The 19,493-nt window shown below is 50.1% G+C and overlaps 2 protein-coding genes across 26 annotated transcripts in view; one reads left to right on the forward strand and one right to left on the reverse strand.

The window, feature by feature from the left end:
* OGG1 (8-oxoguanine DNA glycosylase) overlaps window positions 1-19,493 on the reverse strand; it is a 43,910-nt gene that overhangs the window by 17,378 nt on the left and 7,039 nt on the right. For 3 of the 23 annotated variants that reach the window (XM_055079635.1, XM_028479577.2, XM_028479575.2), the window contains 5 exons: window positions 18,611-18,724; window positions 18,425-18,474; window positions 18,079-18,186; window positions 6,766-6,940; window positions 5,034-5,157 (listed from right to left, as the gene is read on the reverse strand). In XM_055079635.1, coding sequence (XP_054935610.1) covers window positions 5,122-5,157; window positions 6,766-6,940; window positions 18,079-18,186; window positions 18,425-18,474; window positions 18,611-18,724 — 483 coding nt within the window. In that variant the 3' untranslated portion in view covers window positions 5,034-5,121. Of the gene's footprint in view, window positions 1-3,654; window positions 3,757-4,357; window positions 5,158-6,765; window positions 6,941-9,748; window positions 9,764-17,998; window positions 18,187-18,424; window positions 18,475-18,610; window positions 18,756-19,493 lie in introns of those variants that run through there. The other 20 variants (XR_003676989.2, XR_003676990.1, XR_008615697.1 and 17 more) reach the window with 17 other exon arrangements.
* Window positions 7,142-17,894, forward strand: CAMK1 (calcium/calmodulin dependent protein kinase I). Of its 3 annotated transcripts, none has more exons than XM_007121809.4 (12): window positions 7,142-7,253; window positions 9,394-9,508; window positions 11,593-11,724; window positions 12,950-13,024; window positions 13,132-13,270; window positions 14,099-14,225; window positions 14,318-14,393; window positions 15,084-15,196; window positions 15,754-15,832; window positions 15,930-16,017; window positions 17,402-17,519; window positions 17,628-17,894. In XM_007121809.4, exons 2-12 carry the CDS (start codon window positions 9,426-9,428, stop codon window positions 17,708-17,710), a joined length of 1,113 nt encoding a protein of 370 aa, XP_007121871.1. In that variant the 5' UTR covers window positions 7,142-7,253; window positions 9,394-9,425; the 3' UTR covers window positions 17,711-17,894. The 3 variants fall into 3 exon arrangements, with proteins under 3 accessions (XP_007121871.1, XP_028335374.1, XP_028335375.1); XM_028479573.1 differs by lacking the exon at window positions 7,142-7,253 and adding an exon at window positions 7,342-7,447; XM_028479574.2 differs by lacking the exon at window positions 7,142-7,253 and adding an exon at window positions 7,351-7,421.

Genomic DNA, 19,493 nt, shown 5'->3' on the forward strand with positions numbered 1-19,493 from the left:
GGGAACCCTCTTGCACTGCTGGTGGGAATGTAAATTGATACAGCCACTATGGAGAACAGTATGGAGGTTGCTTAAAAAACTAAAAATAGAATTACCATATGACCCAGCAATCCCACTACTGGGCATATACCTAGAGAAAACCATAATTCAAAAAGACACATGCACCCCAATGCTCATTGCAGCACTATTGACAAAGGCAGGTCATGGAAGCAACCTAAATGCCCATCGACAGACAAACGGATAAAGAAGATGTGGTACATATATACAATGGAATATTACTCAGCCATTAAAAGGAACGAAATTGGTCATTTGTAGAGACGTGGATGCATCTAGAGACTGTCATACAGAGTGAAGTAAGTCAGAAAGAGAAAACAAATATCGTATATTAACGCATGTAGGTGGAACCTAGAAAAATGGTACAGATGAACTGGTTTGCAGGGCAGAAATTGAGACGGAGATGTAGAGAACAAACGTATGGACACCAAGGCGGGGAAGCGGTGGCGGGGGGTGGTGGTGGTGGTGGGATGAACTGGGAGATAGGGATTGACGTGTATACACTAATATGTATAAAATGGATGACTAATAAGAACCTGCTGTTTAAAAAAATAAATTAAATTAAATACAAAAATTCCAAAAAAAAAGAATCATTGCCCCAGAATATGCCTGTGTTAACCAAGAGAAATTAGTGAGATCTGGTAAATATGAGAGGGACCTCTGAGCCTCTTAAGATAGGCTGCCGCTGATAGGGTGAGGAAGTAGGGGTAGGTACCATGGAAGCAGAGGAGAAACCCCAAATTTTGAGCTTGATTTCAAGCTTGACTAGAACTTGTGGAGCTTCAAGAATGGAAGGAGAAAAAATATTGAAAGTGCTGTCCTAGGGCAGCTAAAGTCTAGAAAAGGAGAAAAAAACTCTTCTGTGTCTCACTTCTTACGGAGCACCCACTCAATAAGTACCAAGTATGTGCTAGGAACTCAAGTGACAACAAGGGAACTAGCCTACTGGGTGAAAGGCATTTTCTAAGTTGTCTCATTCTCAAAATAACTCTACAAAGAAGGTATGATTATTGGGATGATTATGTCATGCTCTAGATGAGGAAGCTGAGGCTCAGAGCTGTTAAATGATTTGCCCAAGTTTCCACAGCTGGTAAGGGGTGGGGGTGAAGTTTGAACCCAGATCTGTCTGACTCCACATCTTTCAATACGCTATCACTGTTTCATTAGCAGGCAGAGAAAAGGTGTGATGAATTCGACATTTAAATCCATTCTGTTTCTTTGTTGTTATTGTTGTTAAAATACAATTTAAATAACTGAACACCAAATTGGTACACACCCACCATCTTTTGGCATAATTTTTTTTTAAGTGACTTTTTGATTGTAAAGTTAATATTACTCAACAAAAAAAATGTTTGGAGACTACAGACATGTAGAGAGAAGTGAAAGAAACAAAACTGAATCAGAGGGACTTCCCTGGTTGCACAGTGGTTAAGAATCCGCCTGCCAATACAGGGGACACGGGTTCAAGCCCTGGTCCGGAAAGATCCCACATGCTGCGGAGCAACTAAGTCCATGAGCCACAACTATTGAGCCTGCGCTCTAGAACCCGTGAGCCACTACTATTGAAGCCCGCGCGCCTAGAGCCCGTGCTCTGCAACAAGAGAAGCCACCGCAATGAGAAGCCTGCGCACCACAAGAAAGAGTAGCCCCTGCTCGCCGAAACTAGGCAACTAGAAAAAGCCCACTTTTTCAACGAAGACCCAACGCAGCCAAAAATAAATAAATAATTTAAAAAAAAACAAAAAAAAAACGAATCAGTTAATTCTTTAACCATTAACATTTGTGGTGTTTCTCTCCACTCTGCTATGAATAATTTGTAGTTTGCATTTTACCTTGAAGTTATCAAACTGCCTACCTGCTTAACATTATAAGCATTTTTTCCCTGTTTTTAAGTAGGTTGCATTACCATCAATTTACGAGCTGTGAAATTTATATCTGGTAGATATACTTTATGTTTTTTAATCATTCCCTTCTTGGTGATTTCTTGTAAATTTTCCTGTTATAAAAATATTTCTTCAAACATCTTGGCGCGTATATCTTTGTCTTAATTTAGGATTATTTCCCTGAACTTGATTCCCAGAAGAGAAATTCCTGGGTCAAAAGGCCTGGACATTATTCCTTTTTAAAATAAATTTATTTATTTATTTATTTTTGGCTGCGTTGGGTCTTCATTGCTGCGGGCAGACTTTCTCTAGTTGCGGCGAATGGGGGTTACTCTTTGTTGCAGCGCGCGGGCTTCTCATTGTGGTGGCTTCTCTTGTTGTGGAGCACGGGCTCTAGGTGTGCAGGCTTCAGTAGTTGTGGCGTGCAGGCTCAGCAGTTGTGGCTCGCGGTCTCTAGAGCACAGGCTCAGTAGCTGTGGTACATGGGCTTAGTTGCTCTGCAGCATGTGGGATCTTCCTGGACAAGGGCTCAAACCCGTGTCCCCTACACTGGCAGGCGGATTCTTAACCACTGTGCCACCAGGGAAGTCCCAGGCCTGGACATTATTTAAGCCTTTGATACATACTGCCAAATTGCTTTCCAAAGATTTTTAGCAAGTCATTTTCCCACCAGAAATGTAGAAGTATCCATTGCTCACACTAACACCAGCTTTTGGGGTTACCAGTTTTTTTAAACTTTATATTTGAGAGGGTATAAATGGCTTCTTTTAGTTTGTACTTCCTTAACTACTTGTGAGGTAGAGAATGTTCCATGTTCATTGTGTTTCATTTGTCTCCTTTGACCATTTATTGGGTTCTTAGTCTGTTATCAATCTTATGTTCTTTACATAATGGAAATATTAACCCATTGTCTGTAAAACATTTCCCCAGTCTGAAGTTCGCCTTTTACTGTTAGTTGTGATTTTGGAATAAGGTAGGGTTTTTTCTTTTTTGGGGGGGGTTTGTTTCCAAAAACAGAAGTTAAAAATGTTTTCATGTTTGTGATGCAACAGACAAGGGCTTAATTTCCAAAATATACGAACAGCTCATACAACTCAAAAACAAAAAAACAAACAACCCAATCGAAAAATGAGCAGAAGACCTAAATAGACATTTCTCCAAAGAAGAAATACAAATGGCCAATAGGCACATGAAAAGATGCTCAACATCATTATTAGAGAAATACAAATCAAAACTACAATGAGACACCACCTCGCACTGGTCAGAATGGCCACCATTAAAACGCTACAAATAAATTCTGGAGAGGGTGTGGAGGAAAGGGAACCCTCCTACACTGTTGGTGGGAATGTAAGTCGGTGCAACCACTATGGAGAACAGAATGGAGGTTCCTCAGAAAACTAAAAATAGAGCTACCATATAATCCAGCAATCCCACTCCTGAGCATATATCCAGACAAAACTCTAATCCAAAAAGATACAGGCACCCCTATGTTCACTGCAGCACTAGTCACAATAGCCAAGCCATGGAAACAACCTAAATGTCCTTCTACAGATGACTGGATAAAGAAAATGTGATACCTATATACAATGGAATACTACTCAGCCATAAAAAAGAATGAAATAATGCCATTTGCAGCAACATGGGTACAACTAGAGATAATCATACTAAGTGAACAAGTCAGACAGAGAAACACAAATAACCATATGGTATCACTTACGTGTAGAATCTAAAATATGACACAAGGAACTCCCTGGTGGTCCAGTGGTTAGGACTTGGCACTTTCACTGCCGTAGCTCAGGTTCGATCCCTGGTCAGGGAACTAAGATCCCACAAGCCGTGCAGCATGGCCAAAAAATAAATAAACAAATAAGATAAAATATAGCACGAAATGAACCTATCTACGAAGCAGAAACAGACTCACAGACATAGAGGACAGATTTGTGGTTGCCAACAGGGAGGGGTTGGGGGAAGGATGGGTGGAGGCTGGGGTTAGCAGATGTAAGCTATTATATATGGAATGGATAAACTCAAGGTCCTACTGTATAGCACAGAGAATTATATTTAGTATCCTATGATAAACCTTAATGGAAAAGAATATAAAAAAAGAATGTGTATATATACATATATATATGTATAGGCGAATCACTTTGCTGTACAGCCGAAATTAACACAACATTGTAAATCAACTATACTTCAATTTAAAAAAAAGAATGTTTTTATGTTTGTAAAGAAACCTGTCCATCTTTTCCTTGTGATTGCTTCCATTTTTCTCTAATCTTAAAAGATCATTTGGGCTTCCCTGGTGGCGCAGTGGTTGAGAGTCTGCCTGCCGATTCAGGGGACGCAGGTTTGTGCCTTGGTCCAGGAAGATCCCACATGCCGCGGAGCGGCTAGGTTCGTAACCCATGGCCGCTGAGCGTTCACTCATCTAATTTTCAAGAACTGATGGAGGGACTTCCCTGGTGGTCCAGTGGCTAAGACTCCCAGCTCCCAATGCAGGGGGCCCAGGTTTGATCCCTGGTCAGGGAACTAAATCCCACATGCTGTAACTAAGAGTTTGCATGCCGCAACTAAAGATCCTGCATGCTGCAACTAAAGATCCCACATGCCTCAACTAAGACCTGGTGCAGCCAAATAAATAAATAAATAAATAAATAAATAATAAAAGAATTGATGGAGATGTCTGAGTTGTTTTGTCATTTTTTAATAACAAAAGAGAGAAAAGGATTATTTCCTTTACTTTTTTTTTTCACATATTTGACTTTCCTTGACTTTTTGTTTCAGTACTTTGAAATATGCTCACTGGAAGTGGGGGCTGTAGGAGGAAGTGTGTATATGTATACACATCCAAAAAAATCTGGAAGAATATGTACCAAAACATATTAACGCTGTTTTTTTTCTGACTGATGGGAGCAGGGCTGGGATGGATTTGTTAGTTGTGCCTGCCCAGCAGTGCTATTTCCTTTGGGCAAGATAGCCATCTTCATTCCCTGTGACTTTGGTGTGGCTGCCCATGACAGTACACTTACCCTGTATAGTACTTATTCCTCTGGCAACAGTTCTGGGGGTAAAGGCATAGGCATGTCACTCCAGCAGAGCCCATCGGAGTCCTTCCCTGAGACTGATACATGAAACTGGGTGTAGCTCCTCTTTTGCTGGGTTCAGTTGGAAAGTTGGGGCTGCCTCACACCATGCTTCCTGCCAGGTAGAAGAGATCACTCTGCAGAGGAAAGGAAGCCGAAGTGTAAAGAAAAATCGAGACAAGGAGAGATGAGAGAAAGCAAATCCTCCAAGTACTGTGTCTCCAGTTCCAGTCTCCACCCTGATCCATGGTGTTCCTCTTTCAATCTTGCCTCAGCTATTGTGAGCCACAGGTTCCTCTTTGGTGAAGCTGGCTTAGATTGGGATTCTATTACTTGACAAGTGAAAGAATCTAACCAATGGCAAGGAGATTTAGGGGAGGGAAATTGCCCCTTAGCCCCCTATCCCCAGGCAAACCAGGTCCCTTCTCTGAGCCTCAGTTTACACTAAAAGTACATTTTAGCTGTCAAATTTTTAATTCCAATGGTATTCAAGGCATTTCACATACATCAGTCTCATAGAATTCTCAGGAGAATTCTGAGTCAGTCATCGATATTCCCATATTCCCAATGAAGAAACTGAGACTCAGAAAGGCAGAGTGTGACTCAGATAAGTTAGTCTCAAAAGCCTTTCTAGGGGGACTTCCCTGGTGGTGCAGTGGTTAAGAATCCGCCTGCCAATGCAGGGAACATGGGTTTGAGCCCTGGGCCGGGAAGATCCCACATGCCTCGGAGCAACTAAGCCCGTGCACCACAACTACTGAGCTTGAGCTTGCGCTCTGGAGCCCACGAACCACAACTGCTGAAGCCCTCGAACCACAGCTGCTGAAGGCCACGTGCCACAACTACTGAAGCCCACGTGCCTACTCTCGCTGTAACTATAGAAAGCCTGCGCGCAGCAACGAAGACCCAACGCAGCCAAAAATAAATAAATAAAATAAATTTATTTTTTAAAAAATCCTTTCTAGGAACGTCAGCCATCTTCCTTTTTCACTGTAAAATGGGCAAAATAACTGACCACCCTCAGACACAGTCCTGAGGATAAGAGAGGGAAAAGCCAGTTGAAGTTGAGTTGGGGGTAAGCATTGTCCCTTCCCCATCTTCCTGGAAAATGCAGGAATTCAAGAGTTGGGGCTAGTACTGGGTGATGATGGAGGTGGAGTTGGGGTCCTCGGCAACGAGCCTCCTCTGTCTGGCTTCAGTCCATCCAGCCCACCCCTACTTCCTGGGAGTTGCTGCCCCGCCCCCCAACCCGGGCCACTTTCCCAAAGAAGGCCTTGCGCAAGAGGACGTCAGACAGGTCCCTTGGCCCCCTGCCTACCTCCCCGGAGCACTTTCGGGCTTTCCCTCCCCAACCTGGCCCCGAGCCATCGGCCACTGGCGCCTGCCCAGTCACGAGGTCCTCTTTGGCCGACTTCCTCCAGGATCCTGATTTAACTCTCTCTCCTCCCCCGTCCCTCCCCGCCCCAGGCTCTCTGGGCACCACACCAGTTCTGCCCGGCAGGTGTAGGGAAGTAGAGCATCAGCTCTGCCTCAGAGCGGGACCTCGGGCTTTAGTTTTCCCGCCTGTCAAATGCGGCCCCCACCCTACGGTTGCCTCAGTTCTCTTCACTGCCTCCTACTCTTGCTTTGTCCTTTCCCTACGGCCTCACCCCTCCACCCCCATCAGTCTCCTAAGCCCTTCCCAGGGCCTAATTCCCCGGGACGGAGGTGGGGGGAGGGGGAGGGGAGGAGGGACAGAGTCCAACCTTAAGGGAGCTCACGGAATTGGTCTGAAAGAAACTCCAAGAGACAGGGTGAAAATGGCCAGCTTCCGGCATCAGACAGACTTGGGTTCGAATTCGACTCTGCTTCTGACCAATTGCTGATTCTGAACCCTTCATCTCTCTGTGCCTCAGTTGTTCCTTCTGTGAAACGGGGACCCTGCCGGGAGACGAAGGATGGAAAGACTCCAGGGGAGGCTCCAACCTGAACTAAGGGGTTCCCCCGCCCCCGGCGCCCCTTCCCTAGCCCGGCAGCGGATCCTCACCTCCCAGTCCCCAGTCCCTCCGCCGCAGGCTCCTCCTCCTCTGACATCAGAGCCGCGGGCGGGCGGAGGGAGCCAGCTGAGTCCGAACAGAGCCCCAGCGCGAGAGCGGGCGGGCGGGCCAAGCGCGCAGCGGCGGCGGACGGCGGACGGAGCCCGGCAGCTGCCAACTCGGGCCTCCCAGCCAGCCCCGCGGCTGGGCAGCCGCAGGTACAGCCCGGGAACCGCCCCGCCCGCGACCCTGGGCGCTGGCGGGCGGCGGGACCCTTCAGCCGCTGGATACCATCCCCGAAAGATGGGAGGGGGTGCCTGGGCGTGCTGGACTCTACAGGGGCAGGGCTGGGCCTTTCTCCCCCACCTATGCCCCAGGACCAGCAGGTGCCAGGCGGCCGGTGGGAAACTGAGTGGGTAAAAGAGGAAGGAGGAGAGGGGTGTGTGTGTGTGTGTGTGTGTGGTGTGGTGTGGTGTGTGTGTCTGTGTGTTGTGTGTGTGCCTTCATCTGGGCCTGAATGTGGAAGGACTGGGCATTAAGAGGTAAAGACGTGCGGGGGCCGTGTTGGGGTATGCGAATGTCATAGCACAGGCAAGTGGATGTGATATGAAGTTGCAGCACGTTGGTGTGTAAGGGTAACAGTATGGGTGGGGATGTATGGGAATCAGTGTTTGGGCTGCACATTGTGTATCTAGGTGTTGTGTGTGCTGGAATCTGGCTCAAAGGGTAGTAAGTCAGAGTTGGGGGGTATACAGTTGTGTACTGAGGATGTTTGGAGTTAAGATGTATGAGGATTTGGAGTTTAAGAGCTTCTAGGGTGTATAGGAGCTGGAGGGTGAAGGGTGTGAATGAATCTGGGATGTCTGGTATACAGGTGAGGGGTGTGTGTGTGTCTGTCCTGTCTGCATGTCATCTCGTCCAGGTGTATGTGGATGTGTGCTTTGGGCTGTGAGAGGGATCTGTGGGAGGGATATCTGGGTGTGAGGATGTCTGAGGAAGTGTGTGTTTGGACATGGGTGGTGATGTCTGGGTGTACATGTATGATGAGATGTCAGAGTATCATCTGGAGATGGAGTGTGCTGGATGTGGGGGCAGGTGTTTGGGTTCAGGGGTGTGGGTGGGTCTTGGTGTGGTGTATCTGGGTGTAGGGATATGTGTGGAACTGTGAGGTTTATATTTGCCAGGCCTCCAGGTGGGTTTTAAAATTCTGCCTCTAGAGCTTCCCATCAAGTCTCCTTTCCTAGAAGTTTCTGCCCCTGGGATAGGTGGCCAGACCCCCCCGGGAACAAAGTCCCATCCAAAGAGTGGGATCACACACCAGGTCAGGGCACCTTCCCCTCATTTTCCCACAGAAGAAACAGAGAACAAAAGTGCTCTCCCTGAGGTCACACAGTACCCTGGGCTCTCTTTTGGCCTCACTTTCTGTGGGCCTGGGATGGGATTGAGAGGCTGTGTTCCCTGGATGGGTCCTAGTCTGGCTGCAGCCCCCTCCAAGGCCTTTACCTTCAGCAAGCTTAGCTGGGGCCCCAGCTAGGGTCATTGGGCAACTCTGGGTCCAGACCCTATCCATCGCCAACCCCAGTCTCCCCATTCTCCATATGATAAATGGAGAGAGAATGCTCACCCTCTACTGCTGGTTGAGACAGAGGTCTCAACAGAGAAAAGTACAGGCTGGATCAGGGTGAGATCAAGCCGGGAAGGGACAGGTTGGGTGGGACCATTTCTCAAGCTGCTGGGACCCAGATGGGGAGTCAGGAGTGAGAGGCGGGTAACAGGAGGTCCGGGGAGCTCCAGCTGTGGCTGCTGTTGCTGTGGTAACAGTGCAGAAGGAGCTATTTAAAAACATGGCTGAGATATTGCTGGAAGCCCAGGCTGCCGGAAACCTGATTTCCGAGAGGCCTGGCAGGGAGAAGGAGGAGGGAGAAGAGACACCCCAGCAATTCCCAGGGTGGGGCTGGGACATCGCTGGTTCTGGGGATGGGGGATCCTCCGGGGCTGTGCATTTCTACAAGCTGCTCTGGGGTCTTCTCTGCTGTCCTCCCAGAGGTCAGTGTGCCCCTGAGTGTTTGCATTTAGAGAGGGAGAAACTGGGAGGTGAGCTGAATAAACGAATGAATGAGTGACTTTGTTGAATAAAGAATTTTGCTGCCACCTTGAAGGACTTTCCTCTAGGCATAAGGATATGATGCATGGATGTTGCTGAATGAACAAATGACCTGTGAGTGAGTGAAAGTTGAATGATTTTGTCAAATGAATGAATCAAGGAATGAATAAACGCAGGCTGAATGGGGCCCCCAGTAAGTTCCCATGAAGAAGGCTGGGCCCTGCTGAGTCTTTTCCTTCCATTCCCTTTCCCAGGAGCCCTGGCTGTGGCCAGGGGGCAGTGGGCCATGCCGGGGGCAGTGGAAGGCCCCAGCTGGAAGCAGGTGGAGGACATTGGGGACATTTACAACTTCCGTGATGTTCTGGGAACGTGAGTCTCAGGGCAGGAGAGAAGGGGGAGCTGTCCCTGAGCTGGGGGGTGGGGTTGGGAAGGTCCTCACTCCTGGGCCTGACTGGCTGGGGAGGCTGAGCCCAGGGTGGGGCTTCCTCTAGCCAGTTGATCACTGCTTCCTGTTTCCTACTGCCCAGGCCCCATGGTGGCCTTGTATGGCCCGACTGGCCTGGGCTTCTCACTCTGGCTGACAGTGGGTGGAACAGAGGTTGCTCTTGCCACAGCTCTGGGTTCCTGTGACAAGAAGAAAGTAGGAGGAATGAAGGAGCCAGTTTTTCAAACTTGCTGCCAAGAACTGGGGGTTCTGGCCTAGGTTTTGGAACTGAAGCTGGGCGTGGCTCTGTTCTCAGTGGTGGGAATCCAGAAATAACTCAAACCTGATCTCCCAAGTCGATCCCAAACATGTGAGGGAGACAGACCTACGGAAAATGACAACAGGGTGTGTGCTGTGCTCTAGCTAAATTCGGGAATGAGCACTTTGTTGAGCCCAGAGAGAGCAGTAGCTTCTGTGTGGAGAAGAACTTTCTGGAGAAGGGAGTATTAGAGCTGGGGACTAAAGGATGGGTAGGAGTGTACTTGTCAGAGAGGGAGAAGGCATTCCAGGCAGAAGGAATAGCATCAGCAAAAGTTCAGAGGTATGTGTGGAAGGAGAGAGAGTCCAATGGAGCTTCTAATCAGAGGCTGGGGGAAGAGTGGAAGAAGAGGCTGAGAAGAGCTAGAGGAACAGGTCATGTAAGGCCTGAAAGCCAAGCTATGGAGGCTGGACTTGATCCCATGAACCATAGGAAGACATTTAAGACTTTGTGGCAGATTTGCAATTCGGGATGGTCACTCTGGCCACAGCACAGAAGGTAAACTGGAGAGGGACAAGACTGGAAACCAGCAATGAGGCTATCATAGTCACTAGTTATTCTGATGATTGAGCTTTCACGAGAGATGCTTTTCTTTATGACTTCTTATTATCCCAGGGAAAGCAAACCGTCCTAGAAAGAACACTCTAGTAAACCCTCCTTAATCAGTGAACTTTAGTGAAAATGAATGTGTTCCTTTCTAAGAGCCTGTTAGAAAGCACCGCTTCTCAAACTTCAGTGAGCATACACATCACCTGACAGTCTTGTTAAAATGCAGATTCTAGGGCTTCCCTGGTGGCGCATTAGTTAAGAATCCGCCTGCCAGTGCAGGGGACACAGGTTCGAGCCCTGGTCCAGGAAGATCCCACATGCTGCGGAGCAACTAAGCCTGTGCAACACAACTACTGAGCCTACACTCTAGAGCCCATGAGCCACAGCTACTGAAGCCCGCGTGCCTAGAGCCTGTGCTCAACAAGAGAAGCCACCGCAATGAGAAGCCCGCGCACCGCAACAAAGAGTAGCCCCCGCTCGCCGCAACTAGAGAAAGCCCGCACACAGCAACAAAGATCCAACACAACCAAAAATTAAATAATAAATAAAAATTAAAAATGCAGATTCTGATTTAGTAGGTCTAGGGTGGGGCCTGAGATTCCACACTTCTGAAAAGTTCCCAGGTGATGCTGATGGTTCTTCATGGTTCTAAAGGGTGTTAAATAAGCCATGACTCAAATTGGCTTTTGCAGAAAAAGGAGTGAATCAGTCATGCACATAATAAAAAAGCCTAGGGAGTAAACTTCAGGCATGGGATGCAGGGGCTCACATGATGTTATCAGGAAATTGTCTTTGACGGTTTCTCAGCTCTGATTTCCTTTGTGTTGGCTTCATTCTCAAGCAGGCTCTCCCCAGGTGGTGGCAAAGATGACCACCATTAGCTCCAAGCTTACATCTTACCAGCTTAGCAGGAAAGAGCACCTCATTCTCAAAGTGCCAGTAACCTGGCTTATATCACAGGACCCAATTACTGTGGCCAGGGGATAGACTACTCTGATTGGCCAGGCTGGGTCACCTCTGGCACCAGGGAGGTCAATGAGTGATGGAGGGAGGCCCATCCCATCTCCTTGGTCTGGGGATGGTCACGTAACCCATAGGGGGATGGAGGAGAGGCTGGAGGGAAGCTGAGTTCCCACCTCGGTGAATCCCCTCTCTCTGCAGAGGGGCCTTCTCGGAGGTAATCCTGGCAGAAGATAAGAGGACTCAGAAGCTGGTGGCCATCAAATGTATCGCCAAGAAGGCTCTGGAGGGCAAGGAGGGCAGCATGCAGAATGAGATTGCTGTCCTGCACAAGTACGTGAGCCACATCCTGTCCCTGCCCTGGGTTGACCCTGCCTTGACCGCTCCCATTCGCTTCCTGTCTCTGCTTTGGGCAAATCATCTAACCTCTCTGAGCCTCAAATTGCTCATTTGTAACACGGGGTAATAATCTCCACTTGGTAGGGATTTGGGGAGCATTAGAGGTCCTTTATTTCAAGTGCCTGGCACAACAGCTAACATGACAGATGTGACCGAGATGCCACTGCTTCTTTACAGTGGTTTAATGTCCAATCAGATCTAAAGGTCAATCCTTGAACATGTCTTGAACCCATGTATCTCAACTGACGTTATATCTAGACCTACCGCAAGTTCCTGCCACATATTAAACCACCCAGCAAGTTGAAAAATGCCCATCTGCGGATGCCCTGACTCAACAACCAAATGGTCTCTGAACTGCTCATGCTGATGGGAAACCTGCTGTTCTCACTGGAAAGCTCATATAGAATCTTCACTTGCAGCCTCCCCCGAGCTTTCCAACCACCATGGGCAGGGACGAAATAATCATTTCCACTATTGGGTCAGGAAGACTGAGGCCCGGAGAGGACAAAGGACTTGCCCAAGGTCGCACAGCAAGTCTGTGGCAGAGCCAGATCTTCCATCAAGCTCAGTTACCATCATCGGTTCATTTCTGGAGCGCTTACTGTGTGCCAGGCAGCGTGCCGATTCTTCCCTGCATTTCCTCACATGATCCTCGCTCCAATACTTGGAGGGAAGTACTATCACTGGCTTCATATCATAGATGAAGAAACTGAGGCCCGGAGAGGTTACCCTCAATTCAGTGAATATGAGTGAGCACCCACTCTGCACCAGGTGTGGCGCAACAGTGGTGAGCAAGATAAAGCTGCTGGTCTCGTGGAGATGACGTTCTGGTGGGGGAGGCTGACAACTTTATAAACCCAGACAAGTGTTAAAATCATATACTGATCAGCACTGTGAGGTGAGAAGACTTGCCCCCGAACAGCACGTGGCAGAGGCGGATGAGGACCCAGGTCTGTCTGACGCCGGAGCCCAGTGTTCACCCCTGTGGCTCTCCTGCCTTCCATGACACTGTGATACATCGTGGTAAATCAGCTTTTCCCTTTGAGACCCAGATCTTTGGCTCGTCCTGCCCAGGTTTGCAGGCGGTGGTTCTTCACGACGAGGGTGGCGACGTGGCTGAACTGTCCTCAGCTCTGAACCACCTCATTTCTCCTTTCAGGATCAAGCACCCCAACATTGTAGCCCTGGATGACATCTATGAAAGTGGGGGACACCTCTATCTCATCATGCAGCTGTGAGTGGCCCTGCCTCTGCCCCTTCCTCACAGCTCTCCCTGCTGCCCCCTCCCTGGCCTCTCTGCCTCCCGTTCTCTTGTCCAGACTGCCCTGTCCCTGGCTACAGGGTGTCAGGTGGGGAGCTGTTTGACCGAATTGTGGAAAAAGGCTTCTACACAGAGCGGGACGCCAGCCGTCTCATCTTCCAGGTGCTGGATGCCGTCAAGTACCTGCACGACCTCAGCATCGTACACCGAGACCTCAAGGTGGGTGTGAGGGTGTGTGGGGAGCTGGGGCACCCAGGGGTGGGGCCTCTGCAAACGCCTCACTGAGACCTTGGGTACCTCTCACCCCCTTGCCGAGCCTTGCCTTCCCATCTGCAGAATTGACCTGTAAGCCCTAAACTGCTTCCTCCCCATGCCATTTCCGACACACAAATGGACACAAAGGTGAACTGTGCTGTTATTTTATCCCAGTCGCATCTTATGTCTTTTTCTGATAATAAAAGTCCCACTTGCTCTTTGTAGAAAACTTGAATGGGGCAGCAAAACACAAAGAAGAAAGCCAGAAGCCCCCGAAAGCCTGCCCCTCAGAGACAATGGTGGGGTTCACGTTTTGTAGTCCATCTCATTCTGCTCTAGGAGAAGAGCGCTGGGGTGAAACAGAACTGGGTCTGAATTCTGTCCCTGCCACTCCCCTCCCTAACTGTAGATTCTCAGGCAAGTCACTGCCTCTCAAGGCATCAGATTCCCCCCCTGTAAAGTGGGATTATTCAGAGTGGGCTAGCAGGGATGTGGTACGGATAAATTGAAATCAAGCACAACACAGGATCTGGTACATGGGAGCTCCTCAAAAATTCTTTAGGGCGTCACAGTACACACCTGAGGTTGATAGGAAATTCCCTTCCATATCCCCGAGGCCCTTGTCCTTTTGGAACTTTGAACTTAATTGAGTTTCTTGTGCCTGCAACCAAGATGGCAGTTGTGACGCCACAGTAGCTTTTGGGGGGCTCACTGGGGTGCTTGGGGAGGCAGAAGGTCCTGCTGGCCTCTGGCCATCTCCCACTCCTCTTCCCCACCCTCCTGTCTTCCAAGCCAGAGAATCTGCTGTACTACAGCCTGGATGAAGACTCCAAGATCATGATCTCCGACTTTGGCCTCTCCAAGATGGAAGACCCTGGCAGCGTGCTCTCCACAGCCTGCGGGACCCCAGGATACGTGGGTGCGGAGGGCCGTGGGCTGGGACTGTGGGCGGGGGAGGAACCCAAAGCTGCCGGGCAGATTTGTCCCCACCATGTCCCCTTCCCTCCACAGCCCCTGAAGTGCTGGCCCAGAAGCCCTACAGCAAGGCAGTGGATTGCTGGTCCATTGGGGTCATTGCCTATATCCTGTGAGTGGGGGCTTGGCCGTTGGGGATGTGGCTTCAGCGTTCTCCTCTCCCCTACTTTGCTCTCTTCCTCCTCTCTGCCATTTCTTCTTTCCTGCCGTCCATATTTATATCTAGCAATTAATGACCAATATTACTTCACTCAACAGATACTATGTTTCTGGCACTGTGCCAAGCACCGGGCCTTTAGCAGAGAACAAGACAGACAAGGTGCCTGCCCTCGGGGAGCAGACATGCTAGTAAGGGAGACAGAAAGTAAATAAGTAAATAAATCTATAAAATAATGGCAGGTTGTAAGAAATATTAAGAAGAAAAATCAAGCGGGGGGGGCGAGATGGGGATGGATGCTATTTTAAATAGGAGGTCAGGGAGCCTCTCTGAGGAGGTGGCATGAGTGGCATCCGGACTGAAGTGAGGGAGCCAGACATTCGAGGTGTGGGGGGAGGATGGTTTAGGCAGAGGGCGCAGCAAGTGCAAAGGCCCTGAGGAAGGACAGATGGCGGCACGTTAAGGAACAGAAAGCCAGGGTAGCTGGACAGGAGTGAGCAAGGCAGCGGTAAATTTCCCCCCTTGGTAAAAGGGGGAACTCCTTCCGGTGGGTCCCGCCTGATCCCTGAGACTGCTCCAAAGCTCCATCCCGGAGCCAGTGGGTACAATGAAAATGGAAATGAGAATGAGTTTCTCCTTGCCCAGGCTCTGTGGTTATCCCCCCTTCTATGACGAGAATGACGCCAAACTCTTTGAACAGATTTTGAAGGCCGAGTACGAGTTTGACTCTCCTTATTGGGACGACATCTCTGACTCCGGTATTTGGGGCTTTGCTTTCTTCCCCTGGGTCCTACCTCCGGTGCCTTCCTCATCTGCTTTGGGGGTCTCCTCACTGCCTTCCTTCCACCAGATTCCCCAGCCCCAGACTAAGAGCTGTCTTTGAGACCAGACACCCACCCTGGGTGCTTCTCTTTGCCTGGCTCCTGGCCTGAGAAACTCATTCGGTCTTCAAACATAGTATTTTAGAAAATACCTCCCCCCACTGACTTCCTAATGCCTAAGACACCACCATTCATGTTTTTATCTGTCCTCCTGTGCCTCCAATTAGGAGGCAAAGCTGCGAAGCCATTATCAATCATGTACACATCAGTGTGAATACACTGAGCACAATCTTCTCTAGGAACAAGTTCTTCTTAAAGGAGAAAGCTGGAGGGTTGGGGTGGGTCTGGGGGCTTAGAGCAAAGGGTGCAGGTGGGGTGGGGCAGTGAATGGACAGATCTGGCTTCGGTGCCGGCCAGACCTGAGGGGTGGGTTCTATCTTGGGGGTGTTCTCAGACACCACCATGCTGTCTTTGCTCTTGTCTTGGGGATTCAGCCAAAGACTTCATCCGGCACTTGATGGAGAAGGATCCAGAGAAGAGGTTCACCTGTGAACAGGCCTTGCAGCACCCCTGGTGAGAGCTCCCACACGCTGCGGGCTGGGGTGGGATCTGGGGCCCCCCAGGCCTGCCTCTACCTTCACTGACAACCCTCCATACACATCTGCTTTAGGATTGCAGGAGATACGGCTCTAGATAAGAATATTCACCAGTCGGTGAGCGAGCAGATCAAGAAGAACTTTGCCAAGAGCAAGTGGAAGGTAAGCCCACGTTTAGTCCTGGGTCCCAGCCTCCCCAGGACTCCTCCCTACCCCCATCCAGCCCTCAGCTCACACAGCAGCTCGCACCTCGTGGGGCACACTGTAAATGCTCAGGGGTGCTTACTGAAGAACCTCATTCATTCATTCAATGCTCTGTGACACCTACTCTACTCCAGTGATGGTCCCTGACCGCCAAGTCTAGAGGGAGAACAGTGTATACTTCTTAAGGAGACATCGAACCCAAGCTACGAGGTCCTGGAAGGGGCATAAACCTGTCAGACGTGATAGCCGAGTAGGAATTAGCTGGGCACAGCGAATAATGTCTGAGGCAGAAGGAACCAGGGTGCAAAGGGCCAGGAGACGTGAGAGTGCAGTGCAGCCATTCAGGGCAGTGCAAGCGCTAAGCCTGGCTGGACTGGAGGAGCTGTGGGGCAGGAGCCCAGGCTGCAGACCCAGGTAGGGGCCAGGCTGCCTGGGGGCTTGAGTGCCACAGTGGAGCAATGACTTGATCCTGAGGATGCTGAGGAGCCCCAGAAGGATTTTCAGCTGGAACTTGCCTGTTAGAAAGGGCTCTCAAGATGCAGAAAGGCACAGTGGAGGCTAGGAGATGCTTTAGGGGGCTGTGGCAGAGACACAGTCAGGAGACGGTGAGGGCTTGGACCAGAGCAGTGGCAATGTGAACAGAGAACACTGGTTGGTCCAGGAGTCGCTTGGGAGGCAGAACTGACAAGAAGTGATGGTAGAATGGATACTGGGGGAGACAAGAGATGTCCAGGGCTGGCCCAAGATTTTGGTTGGGGACGAGGTGGATGGCGGTACCGTCACTAAGATGGAGATCCCAGGGGCAGAAACTTGTTTTAGGGGATGATTTTGGTTTGGGACATGGTAAATTTGAGGGACATCTCAGTGGATAGGTTGAATAGAGAATGATACACACACACCTGGGCAAGTTAGTTAACCTCTCTGTGCCTCAGTTTCCTCCTTTGACAATGGTGACTGTAATAGTGCCCACCTCAAAGATATTCGTGAAGATTAAATGAACTACTATGTAAAGTGCTTAGAACAGTGCCTGACACATAATGCTATATTAAGTGTTGACTATTATGTGACTATAAATTAATTATATATAAAAAGTTACGCACGTCTATCTATATCTATATATATATATATATATACATTTTATACGTGTGTGTATGTGTGTATTACTATATGATATGACTGAATATAATTTAATAAAGCCTTGTAGACGTTTCAGGGAGTTTTAGGCGATCAACCAATATCGCCTGAATAAAACTAACAGAACTGCTGCAAGAATTCCACCGCCAGACCCTGCCCCGTGATGTCCCACTCTCTCCAAAGTCCCTTCTTCCGCCTCTCTCCACAGCAAGCCTTCAATGCCACGGCCGTGGTGCGGCACATGAGGAAGCTACAGCTGGGCACCAGCCAGGAGGGGCAGGGACAGACGGCGAGCCACGGGGACCTGCTGGCACCAGCAGCTGGGGGTGAGGCTCTGGGCTCTGTGGAAGGGCAAGGGTGGTCCACAGAGAGGCACCCAGGCTAGAGCAGAGGGTCTCCTCCTGTGGCCAACTCTGCTCTCTCTCCCCGTGTAGGGCCGGTGGCCAGCTGCTGCTGTCGAGACTGCTGCGTGGAGCCGGGCCCGGAACTGTCTCCCACGCTGGCCCCCCAGCTCTAGGGGCCTGGATCCCCTGTGTAGGAGGGGTTGGGGGCAGCCTGCTCCCCCTCCCTACCTGAACTGGGGAGTTACCCTGCCCCACCCGCTCCGCATCCCTTTCCCTACAGCCCCTCCACTGCATTTTCCATACAAATGTTTCTATTTTATTGTTCCTTCTTATAATAAAGGGAAGAGGTTAAAACCACAGGTAGCTCTGTCTCCCCAGACAACCCCCATCCCGCACTGTCTCGCAAACTGCTTGCTTTGAGGGTGCCTGGCCCCTGAGGTAGCTGCAGGGAGCCCCCATTCCAACACGAGACTGGATGGGGGTGAGAAGGGGGAATGGTGGGGAGGGGTGTTTGGGGAATCCCTTCGTCCAGTGCCCTCACCTAGCCTTCCGGCCCTGGGCATCTCTTTCTGCGCTTTGCTGGTGGCTCCTGAGCTCGGTGGGGTTGGCGCAGGTCAGCACTGAACAGCACCTGGCGGGGGGGAGGAGTCTGAGTGGAGAGAGGGTACACTGGGGTCAAGACTGGGGGGGCAGTGTGGGGAGCCAGAAGGGTTCATGGGGGGCAGGGCTGGGGCAAGGAGAGTCCACTGGAGTCAGGGCTGGGGTGGGTGGAGAGTCCTTTAGGGTCACCTGGGGCAGTGGCGGGGTAGAATAAAGTGGGTCAGGGCTTGGGGTGAAGTCCTATGGGGTCTGGACTGGAGGAGGATGGGAAGCCTAGGTACACTCACTGCTTGGGCCCAGCCAGCATAAGGTCCCCACAGGCTCCGGAAGAAGCTTCCTAAACCAGAAGTGGTGAGGCGACATTAATTGGCCCCTCCTGCTCCCTATCCACAAGGGTGGGGTTTAGGGGGAGGTGTGGGAAGTTTCCACCACCTCAGCCCACTGCCAGCACCGACATCCCACTCTCTCCTTACCCAGTTCCTTGTTGGCCTGGGGGCTCGGACCCTTGGCGGTGGTGGGGTGCCAGCTGTAGTCACATTGAGCGATCTGCCACACATGGACGTCCACGGGCACAGCCTGGGGCTTGTCTAGGGCCATCAAGCAGATGCAGTCGGCCACCTTTGACAGACACAGAGTGAGCCACAGAGGAGGAATGGCAGGGTCCAGCCAGCAACCTGCTTCTAGCCCCAAAGCCAGCTGCTTCCTTCTCCACTCTGAGGTTACTATGATTGTACATTCTATTAATAATTTAAAAAATAGCTGTGTGCACTTCCCTGGTGGCACAGTGGTTAAGAATCCACCTGCCAATGCAGAGGACATGGGTTCAAGCCCTGGTCCGGGAAGACCCCACGTGCCGCGGAGCAACTAAGCCCGTGCGCCACAGCTACTGAGCCTGCGCTCTAGAGCCCGCGAGCCACAACTACTGAGCCCGCGAGCCACAACTACCGAGCCCGTGCGACTACAGCCCGTGCTCCGCAACAAGAGAAGCCACTGCAATGAGAAGCCCGCGTATTGCAATGACGAGTAGCCCCTGCTCACCACAACTAGAGAAAGCCTGCGCGCAGCAACGAAGACCCAATGCAGCCAAAAATAAATAAATAAATAAATTAATTAATTTTTTAAAAGAAATATCTCCTGGTATTAAGAAATTCTTTTTAAAAATATATAAATAAATAAAAAATAAAAAACAGTTGTGATGAGAGTGCTACTGGGTGAACATCTTATGTGTGTCAGGTTCTCAGGTTCTCGTTTTGTTTTGTTTTTTTTTTTTGCGGTACGCGGGCCTCTTACTGCTGTGGCCTCTCCCGTTGCGGAGCACAGGCTCCGGACGCGCAGGCTCAGCGGCCATGGCTCACG

Source organism: Physeter macrocephalus, chromosome 18 (genome assembly GCF_002837175.3).
Source record: "Physeter macrocephalus isolate SW-GA chromosome 18, ASM283717v5, whole genome shotgun sequence".
Taxonomy (NCBI): Eukaryota; Metazoa; Chordata; class Mammalia; order Artiodactyla; family Physeteridae; genus Physeter; species Physeter macrocephalus.

Bases quoted from the DNA above. Each gene is read 5' to 3' on its own strand.
- CAMK1 (XM_007121809.4), top strand. From the start codon at position 9,426: ATGCCGGGGGCAGTGGAAGGCCCCAGCTGGAAGCAGGTGGAGGACATT. The intron at 13,025-13,131 runs GTGAGTGGCCCT...CCCTGGCTACAG, and splicing joins CTCTATCTCATCATGCAGCT to GGTGTCAGGTGGGGAGCTGT. The intron at 16,018-17,401 runs GTAAGCCCACGT...CTCTCTCCACAG, and splicing joins TTGCCAAGAGCAAGTGGAAG to CAAGCCTTCAATGCCACGGC.